The 13,575-nt window shown below is 39.7% G+C and overlaps 1 protein-coding gene across 3 annotated transcripts; it reads left to right on the top strand.

Annotated features, from left to right (window-relative positions):
* Window positions 1-219: 219 nt before the first annotated feature.
* NUP42 (nucleoporin 42) lies at window positions 220-11,364 on the top strand. Of its 3 annotated transcripts, none has more exons than XM_075125794.1 (7): window positions 220-390; window positions 2,601-2,850; window positions 4,607-4,701; window positions 5,330-5,406; window positions 9,282-9,368; window positions 10,284-10,368; window positions 10,498-11,364. In XM_075125794.1, exons 1-7 carry the CDS (start codon window positions 279-281, stop codon window positions 11,070-11,072), a joined length of 1,281 nt encoding a protein of 426 aa, XP_074981895.1. In that variant the 5' UTR covers window positions 220-278; the 3' UTR covers window positions 11,073-11,364. The 3 variants fall into 3 exon arrangements, with proteins under 3 accessions (XP_074981895.1, XP_074981897.1, XP_074981896.1); XM_075125796.1 differs by lacking the exon at window positions 220-390 and adding an exon at window positions 811-925; XM_075125795.1 differs by lacking the exon at window positions 220-390 and adding an exon at window positions 4,011-4,077 and having other exon boundaries at window positions 2,683-2,850.
* Window positions 11,365-13,575: the final 2,211 nt, after the last annotated feature.

Genomic DNA, 13,575 nt, shown 5'->3' with positions numbered 1-13,575 from the left:
CGGAGCAACAACTCTGCTGCTCTTACGCCGCTTAACTGGCCGTTTTCTCCACAACCGCTGAAAGTCGGGTCCCGCCTTCTTCTCACGGCCCCTCTGGCATTGGGGTGAGGTCTCTACGTCATTAAGAAGCGCCGTAATGTCCTGCGGTGAGGCGGCTGTGGGCCCCGTCACGTGATGGTAGTGGGCGGCTCTGTAAACCCGTGCCGTTAGCTGGGCCGGCGGGTTGTTATGACGCAGGAGGGGTTGGTTGAGGGAACAGGGGGCGCCTGACAACCACAATGACCATCTGCCACTTCTTCCTGCAGGGCCGCTGCCGCTTCGGCGAGAGGTGCTGGAACGAGCATCCCCGCGGCGGGGGCCGCTCGGGCCCGGCCGCGCCGCCCTCCCAGGGTACCCGCGTCTCTTCTCCTCCGCCTACGGGCTCCGGCCGCGCTGCTGGGACCTGGCGCCCGCGGCGATCGGCTCCCCCCCCGATCTCTGCGGGCGGGGAGCCGGCGGGTGAGGGCTCCGAGCCCCGGGTTTGAAGCGGCTGAATCTGTCGGGGCCTGTGGGGAGCCGGCCGGGTCCCAGCGGCCCGCTTCGCGCTGCGGTTTCAATGGCCAAACGTCTAGGTCCCTAACTGCCTCCCCCCCGTATGGGGCTTGTGCCAGTTCACCACCCCCGACAAATCTAGCCCCGCGCGGCTCACTGCCCTGCGTCCGCACAGCGCCGAGCGCCGGGGGCCCTGATCCATGGCTGGGGCCCTGGGCGCTGTCAGGAGAAGTAGTTACCGGACCTGCCCTGTTAGCTGGAGCTCAGGTCTGACCCGTCCAACGGGGGACAGCTTGCGAGGAGCCCTGCCGCGGGCATGGGATAACCTGCGCCCAGAGACGGTTCTTCCTGACTGCTCTCTCTTCTCTTGCTCCCGCCCCCCCCAGATTTAGAGGTTGGCTTCTGCCCTAACGCGTGTAGATTTATATCCTGCCAAAACTCCTCTCTTAACGTTTACTATTGCAATGCTAGATCGTCTTGTCATCTGTGTAGAGACCTAATTGGTGTAAGAATGCTAAGACGTTTTTGTCTCTCTTCTACGCTGTAACAATGTAACCACTGGTGCTGCTGTTAGCACCGGCTGTTTCAGAGTGCTTACTGCGGTGGCGTAATGAGTAATCCCGGACAACTGGCATCTTGAACTCTCCTCCCTCCTTAATGAACAGGAGGCTGGTAGAGGGCGACTCTTTCCAACTCCTTAACCAGTGGATTCTGAAAGAAACAAATTGTGTTGCACCACATATAAATACAGAATTTAGGTGCTTCAGATGCTGTAGGCTTTCTCAGGAACGAGCAGTTTAAAGGGTTAAATAACTGTTAGTTCAAATAGGAAAACTTTATTTAATAGGTTTCAGAGTAGCCACCATGTTAGTCTGTATCTGCAAAAAGAAAAGGAGTACTTGTGGCACCTTACAGACTAACAAATTTATTTGAGCATAAGCTTTCGTGAGAGCTGTAGCTCACGAAAGCTTATGCTCAAATAAGTTTTAGTCTCTAAGGTGCCACAAGTACTCCTTTTCTTTTACTTAATATCAAACATTCAGTATTTTACTTTTTTTTTTTAAAATAAATGTTACTTGTGGAATTGTACTATGAATTATCTTTCACTGTCATCCTTGCCATTGGTCACTATTTCACATAGCTCATGTTGGATTTATTGTAAATGATTAATAGTTTGGGGCTAGTAATATTTGTAAAACAAAAAGTTGCAAATGTTTGTAGCTTACAGTCACATGTTCCCTTGTGGGTTTTTTTTAATGTTTCTGTCCATATTACTCTGTGAAATCTCTCACAAGCAGTGTGAAAATGAGGGCCTCATTCTTCTAAGATGAACATGTGGACTTGACTTGGCAGGGCCAGGGGTGCAGCTACACAGATAATCTTTCAGGATTGGGGCCTAAATGGAAGCCTATCACAAAGTGTTGTCAAAGGGGCAAAATAAACTGAAAAAAGAATAGTGAAATTTTTTTGTAATCTTTCAGATACAGTAATCTTAAGTGTTACTTGCACTAACAATTGTATGTCATATTGGTGTATGTGTGATTTTGTTTTTAGTTTTTATTGCTGTCCCTTATGGTTTATTTTACTTTGGTTTTGACCTTTTGAAAGGTTTTGAGATATGAATGGGATACCTCAAGACTCCACTCTGCAGCCTGCAATCAGTTGGTCCCTGGGTCCACTGGTCCCTCCCGCTTAGGCTGGGGGAGGGGCCTTTAGCAGTGGGTGGGCTTGCGCCTGCCCACCTCCCAGGTTTTTCCAATACGACCCCACTCTGCAAACGTGCATAAATAGTCCCATTCGCTTCATTGAGACTGCTCACATGATTACAGTTGCTTACATGTGCAGGCCTGGGCTCTTAGTTTGTCACATCTTTAAACAAAATAAACTTTGATCACATTAAACACAACTCTCAATGTTGACTGTCTGAGAAATTGATTGTCTTCATGCTCTGTTGTACTTTTCAGTGCTACCATGTACAGCTGGGCTTGGTTTACTTCATTCACAGTAGTGAGGAAACTGTAAAATGTGAAAGAATATTTAATTATTATTTTTTTCTTTTTCATTGTAAGGTACTGGCAGAGGAGGGTGGGGTGCCCATAACCAGAGATACACCAACGTTGTCCAACCTTCTAACTTTTCTAAACCCACTACATGGGGTGGCAGCAGAGATGATGGAAAGGCATTTTTTGGACCCTCTAGTGACTATGGTGCACCAGGCAGTGGCAATAAAAGTTCAGGATTTTCTCAAAACAGATTCTCTGCATTAAGCTCTGAGCAAAATATTGGCAGTAGCTACAAAGATGAAGAGGAGAAGCTTCTGTAAGTCCTTGTTCTGTCTTTGAGCATCTAATAAGTATTTAGAAAAATGAATTTTAAAAGTGTAGATTTGTATGGAGGCACTTGTGTGTATTATGTGATTTCCTGATAATGAAGTCTAAAGAGGCTTCTTCTAATGCATAAATATTTATTATACATTATAGATCATTTGTTAATATGAATGTCTTCACTAGGGGGTAATAAAGAAGTGTGTTTGTAGTGAAATTATTTTCATGGGACTTCAATAGAGCTGGACGTAAAACCTCAGTGAACCTTACATTAAAATGCACCTTTATAAATTTAAATTGCTGTTTTAATAACTTGCATTTCTCTTTAAAGATGATCTGCAAAGGGGAAAAATTGGGCTTGTATCTTTTTTTTTTCCCTGTTTTTGCTTTATTCTCATCCATAAAGGACACCTGGAAGGTTTTGGAAGTCTTTTATTTAAAAACAAAAACAAAAAACCTGCTTATCTTCCCCTCCCCCCCCCCCCCCCCCCCCCGCTTTTTTGAACCAAAAAGAGTCAGGTTTTGGATATTGGATGACTGGAGTACTGGTAGGATTTTTATATCTCGGATATTAAGGAATTGAGGTACTGGTTGAGGCCAAAAGTGGCTTTTATTTTCTTTTTAGTTAAACAGGTGTTCTGAAAAAGTTTTAATGTACTTAGATCTAGGGGAACACTTCCTTTAAGATTTTGATGTGCCAGTCCTGTTAATTAAGGGCTGAGAGCTCCCAATATGCATTTCAGTCATTCAAAAAGTTCTCCAACAACCAAGGAAAGATTTGTCTTGACTTTCCTGACACTTAAGGAGATAACAAGTAAAAACTTCCTCCCACTTCTTAAGGGGGAGTGGAGGGGAAATCAGACATTCTTTTTACATTAAGAAGGGCAAAAACTATATAATATAATTTTTTTTCCCCTTTGCAGGTCACCTTTCTAGAGTAGGATGAAGACATTTTTTTAAAAATCCTTAAAAGCTGGTATTTACCTAAATTTTGGTTACCTCATATGAATGTATTTTTATTACAAAAAACCCAGAGTAATAAAAGCAAATTTCAAATACTTAGTGATCTTCACTCTACACAGTACGGTATTCTTGCTTTTGCTCTCTTCAGTGTTCTGTTTCTAAATGTTCTCCTTCCATGTTGTTTTATTTCAGTTAATTGTCCTCTATCCCTATTATTTCATTACTTCTACAGTATATGGACTAGTCAGTCTTTCCTCTAGTCAGTCTTTCTGCATTTTACTTTTTGTTGCTATACATATTAGCTTGTTTTTGTAGAATTACCTTTGTAATTTTCAAGGTTTCTCGAATAGGAATGTTGAGATAATGATCTGCAGCCCTCAGAGGGAATCGTTTAACGGGAAGTATGCACTTCAGGCTGCCAATCTTTTTCCAACTTGCTTAATTCATTATGCAATTATATACTTTAGCAAAACATTTAAAAAGCGCCCATTCCTATAAGTTATCACAGTTCACTGAGGGCCCAGTTCTCCCACTGTTCATGGTGATTAGTGCTTTACTTCAACATGTGTAAACCATTAACTTTTGTGGTTCAGCTTTACTACTAGGATGTGGAAATGCTTACTCCATTAAAGTCAGAGAGACTGCTCATGGAGAACGGTGCTGCTCGGTGAGGGAGTGTATGAGAATCTGGCCCTGAACTATTTTGAAATACCTTTTTGGTTTTTTTATCAAATAATTAGTCTGATTTAATCAGTTTTTTTTTTTTTGTTTTGGTATAATTTTTCTAGTGAAGGCATAATAAAGGACATGGAAGTGTGGGAATCTTCAGGACAGTGGATGTTCTCCTGTTACTCACCTATGAAAGAAAAGCCTAACGTCTCAGGTAGTAACTTCCCTAGTGTCATCATACACTTATTACCAAGAATGTTTCTCTCAAGGTGACAAGTTTCAGAGTGGTAGCTGTGTTAGTCTGTATCAGCAAAAACAATGAGGAGTCCTTGGAGACCTTAGAATTTCTAATGTGCCCCAAGGACTCCTTGTTGTTTTCTCTCAAGGTATTGTATTATATTTATTTTAGGGTCCAAAAGAGTGCCAGTTGCTTTGCAGAAATGCACAAGACAAAAGCTCTTCCCCTAAAGCTGAAGCCTCAAACCTTCCACTTGTTCCACCCATGTGGAGATCTTGCAGGATCTAGACTTAACTTGTGATGCAACAAAAATTAAACGATAGTGATATGGTGCCTCATTTTTGGCATGTGCAACCTTGAGGTTCTATTACAAGTGACCTTTGCATAAAATCATAGAATATCAGGTTGGAAGGGACCTCAGGAGGTCCTCTAGTCCAACGCCTTGCTCAGAGCAGGACCAAGTCCCAATTTTTGCATCTTTTCAACCATACTGTAACTGCCTTATTATGGATGTTGCAGCAAGGCCTATCTATTGTAGCTTCATAAAAGTGCTCTCAAACAATATATCTTTCTCCGAGGATTTTGATTGTTCCTTTCCCTGCAGGTTTTCCAGACTTCTCACCAGAAGAGTTGCATCTTGAATACTATAACTGCAGAACAAACAATAATATTCAGAACTATGTAAGCTTTTTAAAAATATTGTAAACTTTTCTGATGTAACATACGCACTTCAGAGTAGTGCTACTTTTAATAACTATACAGTGGTGGCTCATTTGATTTGTGTAACAAATTCCAAAGAATTTTCATAATGCCAAAATACACTCTCAGTGAATTGGCTGTTTTTATTTATACTGAGCATACTTTCCAATTTCGGTTAATAATTTCACTGAGAACATTGGCCAAAACTGTCACACCTGGGTGCCTAAAATTAGGCAGCTTAAAAAAAGTGTTTGATTTCCTAACGTGCTGAGCACTTGCTTTGTTAATGCTGCTGCTCTATGAGAAGCAATGGGAGAGGGCCTTTAGCTAATCCCACATAATTAAATGTAGGGGCTGCTCTTTGCCTAGATTTTCCTCTGTTCACACTTATCCTTACTCCCCAAGCTTCTTCTCTGCTAGCCCTTAGAATATTCTATGTACTATTTGTGTAACTGCTTGACTCATGGCCTGAGAGCTTGACACTAATGTCTCTGCTGCTGGGTAATTTGATATTGATGTGGCAGAGCATAGGGCACAATGAGGATAAACTCCATGTATTGTTTAAAGGTTACCCTTTAGAGCAGAGGATTTGTACCAGTACAGTTAAACAGCTATTCATTTTAATTTGATGTCCTTGCTGCCCCTAAAGCCATGTAAGTATCAAGGGAACCAGCCTGGCAATGGAGACAATTTGACACTGGAGTCTCATAGTGGGAATTGGGCTGATTGACAGATGTGAGGAAATAGAAAAACTGCAAAGGAAAATAGTAGGTGGTGGTAGGCCTACCCTGAATGCAGTCACTACACTTAATTTGATCTGCTACAGTCACCCTCTCTTGCAGTGTCAGCAGCTCAGATTTCCTTTGGAGGAAAACAGCCACCTGAATCCCTAATCATGCACTTAATAATAATAATAATTTAGTTTTATAAAATGATGTGTACTATGAAGTGGTACAGTGATCTTGCTGGTGAAGAAGAGGACAAAGTCAAAAAAGTGTGTATTTGAGCTAATTATATGGGCTTTGTACCACCTGCACCAGTCAGATTAAAGTTTCATCTGTGTCCTTTCATAATACAAGTTACCCAATGTACAAATGCCTAAAGGATGACTCAGTCAAATTTCTCAGACACTAACAGGTTAGTTTATCTGTATTACAAACGTACGGCGCTGTGAAGACTCCCTTCTTGTAAGCAGTTTTTTCCTCATCTCTTATTCAAAAAGTCTTCCTCTATACTGCTGACAGTGTTTTGTCTTTTTGTTTTCTACAGCTATATCAGCAATGCCTCCTAATGTAGATACAGCTTATACTGGCAAACAAGTGCTTTTCCAGTATAGCTAATAACAGTTTCTCAAATGAAGTAAGCTATATCAGCAAAAGCATCTGGTACTGGTATAACTGCATCTACGCTAGGGCTTTGGTTGTTTGTTTTTAAAAATAAATTAAATCCCTGACTGACATTACTATAGCAGCAAAAATTCCACAAGTAAACCTCGCCTTAGTCTCTGTCTCCAGTCAGAAAAATGTGTCCATTGGAAAGAACAGAGGGGTATAGGGTCAATCTATCTGTCTTTTACCACCAGTCTTGCTTGTTAAACTAAAATCAATTGCAGTCGTATGGTTAATAATATAACTGTTTATAACACCCTCAACAATTCAAGCATGTTATTTTTAAATTTGTTTTCCTCTGTTCTTTCTTTCTCAGTTCAGAAACAGGAAATTACACTATTGCAAGAAATTCACTTTATAGCACCCTAACGACATCCAAAGTCAAATTTCTCTTTGAAAGTATTGGACATATTGCCCCAAGTAACACCTAGTGTTAACTCAGATTAAAGGAAATTTTTTTTTTTTTAATTTTGTGCAATTAACAGTTTGTGATAATCAATAACAAGATTTCCTGTTTGTGTGGATATTTCACACACAGGGAACTGAAAACATTTTTTAAAAATAGAAGAATGTTGTCGTAAACCCACAGATTACTGACATTGAAACTACCTTACTTCAAACCTTTTGTAATTGACTAGATTTCAAGTTAATTATCTTCGTTTAAGTACATTTTGGATATTGCTGCAGTCCAGAATCCAATATGATGGGATTATAAAAGCAAACTGTTTTATTCTGGAATATCATGATTTGGATGCCCAGGCCTAATCTGATTGATGTTGCGCAATTTTTCTTCCCCTTGGGACAGCATTTCAGCAAGAATTTGTTAATGTCACTAGTCTTATTGGACACAGGAAGCACTTAACATTAACAGGAAGCACCAGCATTTAACATTTAGCATGCACACTACTTCTTGGGAGGCAGGAGAAAATTTTGTCCCACCAGAAACATTGTTTAGTATTCGTCAAACAAGCCAGTGAAGATATTAAAGTAGCAGAAGTGATTAGAGAAGGCTGAATCATACGAAAACAAAAAGTATAACCCTTTAAAGATATTGATACTATATGTTTTTGTCAAAGGTGGAACGGTTGCTTTCTCAAATCTCTGAAGTAAGCCTTCCAAATATAACTTTCTAATCTATAAATGTTTCACCTTTAAGGGAAAAAAAAAGGTTTAAATGTACATTTATTTTTATCACCTTTGCATGTTTTTTTAGTATCTGGTATTGCTGCTATACTGAAGTTTTTGTAAAACCTTTAATATTTAGTAAGCTATAATCAAACTTTATGGTGGTGGATAGTGTATTAACTGATTTCAAGATTTGTAGGAGAGCATCACTGAATATTTGAATGCAAGTTCATGAAGTTGTCAATATGTCATAATTATTTACCTTATATAGTCCTTCCATGAGATATTCTCATCCAAATCGTGTTTCATTCATAAACTGAGTCAAAATATAAACTAGGAATTTCCCAGTCTGTGTCTTATAAGAGCTGATGTCAGACAATATGATCTTCCAGCATGTGACCATGCTGAATAGAATTGCTGATGTTTGTGGTGTTTATGATGATGAGACACTTTGAAAGTGTGCAAAGATTTTAGTAAAAGATTAAACATTCCACTTTCACAGGATGCTGGCAGATCAAAAGGCTTTTCTTATTTTGAGAGTGTTAGGGTTTTTTTATGGAAAGTTAAGCTATAGCTACTTAAATAGATGTGCTTTCACATTTGTTAATAATTATACTAATGTGGAATAGTGATTATACACAATATTGTGATGTGATTAAAACATTAGATAATCATTACTAAATACCTTTTTCTATTAAAAGTTTAATTTACTGTACTTTAGCAATCACTACAGAATTGTGTGTAGTAATCCACTCTGCTCTTTAAGGGAATTGATTATATTAGTGAATTTAAGTCCTTAATTGGTAAGTATGGAGTGATAGTGCTAAATTGTTCTGAGAGAAAAGGAGGTGTTTTTGCTGGAAAGCAACAGGAGCCTTAGGTCAACTCTTGGTACTTTAACTTCATGATTCAGCACATACAATGTCAGCTATACCAGCAATAAAACAAGGATTGACGAGTTTTATTCTTGTAGAGCTGGAATTTGGAATTCCTCTATTAATACTACTCATTGGTTAAACTTGGATTAGAGAGAGTGTCCTGCAGTTTCTCATGGTTCATATGCCTACAAAGTAATATGCTTGGTCTGAGAGCAAGTGTGTAAAGAAAGTTGAAGGAATCTTGAGTTTCAGACTTATACTTCCCCTGCTCAAATTTGTAGCGTGGAGGTTTTGGGAAGGGGTAGGTATCTTACTTCTTTTGGGCTAGTTGGGTTGTCCTATCATAATTTGAGAAAGCTGTGTCTTTTCAGTTGAATCATGAAATTACTCAATATTGCCATTTCTTATTTGCATCATTGACACAGACTTAAAATGTCCTTTTTGTCTTTTTTTCTCCCCTTTTTAGATAAATTCAGTCCAGCAATTAGTAAACCGATGGAGAAATAGGTTGCTTGAGCTGAAGACTCTAAATACATCTACCAAAGCAGCATTGGTGAGTGTTACTGAAAAGTAAAATATATGTTCTCCTCCTAATTTTAAACAGGAATGTTTAACTTGGATTCAAGATAGTGTGTTAGACACATCATGCCAAAGTATGCTACACATACCAAAGTTAGTTGCTTTGACAATGATCGTTAATGAACCAATTTCTAAGACATAATATGGGTGAAGAAATGGAATCCGTATTTGCCAACCTCATGAATTGATCTTAGTGTAGCGTTCCATGTGTAGAAAATACAGATAATATAGTCATAGGATTTAGCCATCCATCTTCTATTTACATTAAATTCTAAATCCCCCTCCTTGGCTCTGAAAATTTCAACATTTATTATTTAAGAACAAGTACTTTGCACTCATTTAGAATGGTCTTGCTTGGCACTAAATAGCCAAGACTTGAAAATATTTGCTGTCTAGCTTTGGCAATTTTAATAGAAGATATGTGGCTAAAACCTCTGCAGTACTTTGAAAATCTCAACTATGGTGTTTATCTTCCATATTACTGCCATGCAGGGGTATCCATGTCAAAGGGCCTGGCCAAGTAGCAACCAGAGAGGCATGCTGATAGTGGTCTGGAGTCAGGTCTTGAATAATGCTTTGGGAACATATGTGTGGGTCAGGGGAGGGTGAAGAATGACAGAACAGATGGAGGGTAAGAGAGAAAGAAGGTGGTGGTCTGGATTTGAAAACAGTGTCACGCTCCACCCATGCTACACAATATTTTTAGGCTTGGCATGATATGACAACCTATTTAAAAGAACCATGCCAATTAACTTCTTCAGTTGAAACTAGTTTTGACTTCAGTGACTTAATTATCAGAGGAATTTATATTATTAGTTATAAATCTTTATAGAAAGACACATTTTCTCACTTGTAAATGTAGGATTCACATTTTACTTTTTTTGAAAAGGTATCTGAACTGAAAAATGTGGTTAATCAACCATTGCCTGCCTTTGGATTTGGTGGACAACAAACATCAACCTTTGGATCATCAAGTAAGTTTTCTATATTAATAGCTAGCTGTTAAATATTGCCTTTGTTCTTCTGCAGTATTCTGGTAAGTGTTTTAATATTGCAAGTGTGCCTGTTCTAAAAGTTTCCGTATGTGTGTTTTATAATTGCAGGCTTTCCACTCAGCAGCAGCAGCAGCAATAGGAGTGCCAGCAATTCCTCCTTTAAATCAAATATTGAACTTGTCAGTGCATCCTCTGCAAGCACCACTGCATTTGGAAGCTCTTCTATGGTTCCAGACCCTTCAGCTTTGGGTGTGACATCTTCCTCAAGATCAGCCCCTTCCATTGCCTTTGGCAGCCAACCAGCTTCATCTGCAGCCTCTTTTTCATTTAAAAAGCCTGAAACTGTGGGTGGTTTTGGAGCTTCTGGATTTTCAGGGTTTGGCAGTTCCTCTGCTCTAAACTTGTCAAGCACAACCTCACTTCCAGCCTTTGGAGCTGCTAATGCAGCAGTTGCTGCCCCTGCCTCAGAATCAGGTAACTCTTTATTTGGACAGTCTGTTAGTGCCTTTGGATATAATGTAGCACCAGCACCTCCTGCAGCCACAAGCATTGTTACATCAGATAAGTTATTCACACCAAAGACTGATCTGTCACCTGAAGAGTTGAAGCAGTTTGAAGCAAAGAAGTTTACACTAGGAAAGATTCCTATAAAGCCACCACCAATAGAGCTTTTAAATGTTTGAAACTATAACATGTACAGTAAGCAAATTCTGAAATTAAACTTTTACAGAATGTTTTTAATTGCCTGTAAGTAGGCAACTTGACACTTTAACAATTCAAATATATATTTTTGAGGTTTGGCACCAAACTATATAGCTTCTTGTGAGTTAAATTTTAATTTCCTTTCTAAGGCTGCTCCAGGAAGGTAGGATCCCAATTGTAAATATTCAAATATTCTTTGTTTGCTTTGGAAGAGTCTTTAAAACCAAGAAGTTTACAATTGAAAATAAAGTTTTTATAGTGAATTAACAAAAATACAGTGATATTGTCTCAATCTTTCCTTCTCTGCTGTGAAAAGAAAATCTGAAGTGGAATGGGAGTGCTCTTGAGCTGTACAGTCAACCAACTGATAGTGAAATGTGTACAAAGTAAAACTGCTCTAACCCTCAAATCACCTCCTTTCCCTTGCCTTGTTTTGCCTTTAAAGAAAGGGACATGCTTTCTTCGGCAACTGACAATTTTACTGGGTGCATCTGTGAATTGGAGACAAGTACAAGTACCATCTACTCATAGGCTCTAACCTTGTTTCTTCACCCTACAGTCAGTTCCATAAAAACCATGACAAAGACTCTTAGAGCAACTTTAGCCTTGGTGCTTAATTTAGAAAACAGTCAGTAGTTGCATGGGAGATTTTCAAGGAAAAACGAAACCAGGTGCTCCAGTAAGAGATGGTGGTGATATTCTTTCTGTTAAACTAGTGTTTAAACCCATGCATCATGGTAGACTGCACAAGAGGTTATAGTTTGAAATAAAGCTTAAACATGAGGTCCTCCTGGCATTAAAGATCCCCTGGCATGTTTTAAAAGAGATTCATTCTTAACATTTAAAAAGAAAAGGAGTACCTTAGAGACTAACAAATTTATTTGAGCATAAGCTTTTGTGAGCTACAGCTCACTTCATCGAATGCATCTGATGAAGTGAGCTGTAGCTCACAAAAGCTTATGCTCAAATAAATTTTAGTCTCTAAGGTGCCACAAGTCCTCCTTTTTTCTTTTTGCGCATACAGACTAACACGGCTGCTACTCTGAAACCATTCTTAACCACTGTGTGCTGGGAAAATTCCACAAAGGGTGGTTATAATCTAGAAATTACATGTATTTCAACTTTCAATACATTATTCTTCACATCTGTCCTAATGGTTTGTCCAATTAAATGGCTGCTATAGTAATGACAGGGATCCTTGAAGTAGCCCAACTGAGGGTGGGCTGCATCTGCTGAAAGCTTAAGCCACCTTCATAACACTGAAAAAACGAGGCCACTACAAGACTTTAGCTGTATTTGTAGTGCAGATGATCCTTTTAGCTGCTTAGCATTGAACTTAAGTGCTGCGCTGCCTAAATCTTTTAGCCCCTTTTAGGGTGTCTCACAAGCTGCTACTAAGCTGCTTTAAGAACTTTTAAGGGCTTATGTGGCCAAGGGCTTCTCTGAGCTGCAGTTGTTTTGCATACATACCACGTTCTAAACAGCTATCCGACACTAATTTGTAGTAGAAAAGTCTGTTGCATGCAGCCAAAATGCCAACTTTGAAATGACATTTTTCAAACTTGGATGATTGTCATGCTGAGGGATGTAAAAAAGCCAAGTTTTCAGTGTTTTAACTTCAATTATTTTAAGGCTATAAGAAATATAAATATATAAAAGGAAGGTACAATTCATTATCAGGGCATACAACTGAGGTGGCTTTGATCAACTTTCTTTAAGATAAAAACAATCCCTATTGAGCTAGCACCCCACCTCTTCATCCCCAGTCTTTTTAGTTATTCATAACACATTTGAAGGGGCTAAATAGAAAATTGGTACTCTATTAACTGGTAGCAGTCAAGCATCTGAGCGTAGTGGCCTATACAACAGAAGACAAGACAATGCTAAAATGAGCATAAATATTATGACAGCTATTTGTATTATTGTAGCACCTAGGAACCCATCTTGGACCAGAACCCTATTGTGCTAGGTTCTGTACAAACACCGAACAATGAGAGAGCCCCCATCTCAAAGAGCCTAAAATCTAAATATAAGACCACAGCAAGAGAGGGCAAAGAAACAATGAGACACTATTGTCTGAATAGACAAGATTGACACAGGCTGCGGGAAGAGGTAGAACACACTAGCAGAGTGAACAATATGATGGTGGCAAGCAGCAAGTTAATCCCTTTATATATTATGGAGGTGGGTTTTCTTAGAAAGGGGATCGGCTAAGTTGAAGGGGGTGGGGGGAGGAAGAGAGGGGCATGGCAGGTGTGGAGTTAAGAGATGGTGGGGGAGGATTGGAGCAAACAGCCAGTCAGTACAGAGCAGAGAAAGTCAGAACATGCTACTGGCATGTCCAAAGGTCCCTGCTTCGGCTGCTCCTGTTTCTACCAGCTGGAGTCTCAGTGGCTGGCTGCTCTCTGCAGTTATTCCTCAAAGCCATTGGAGAGGAGAAGCACCACCTGGGTTCTAGTGCCCCCCAGTGGGGGCGGTCCACTG

The sequence above is a fragment of the Caretta caretta genome, chromosome 2 (assembly GCF_965140235.1).
Source record: "Caretta caretta isolate rCarCar2 chromosome 2, rCarCar1.hap1, whole genome shotgun sequence".
NCBI classification, from domain to species: domain Eukaryota; kingdom Metazoa; phylum Chordata; order Testudines; family Cheloniidae; genus Caretta; species Caretta caretta.
This window is presented reverse-complemented; position numbering and strand designations above follow the sequence as displayed.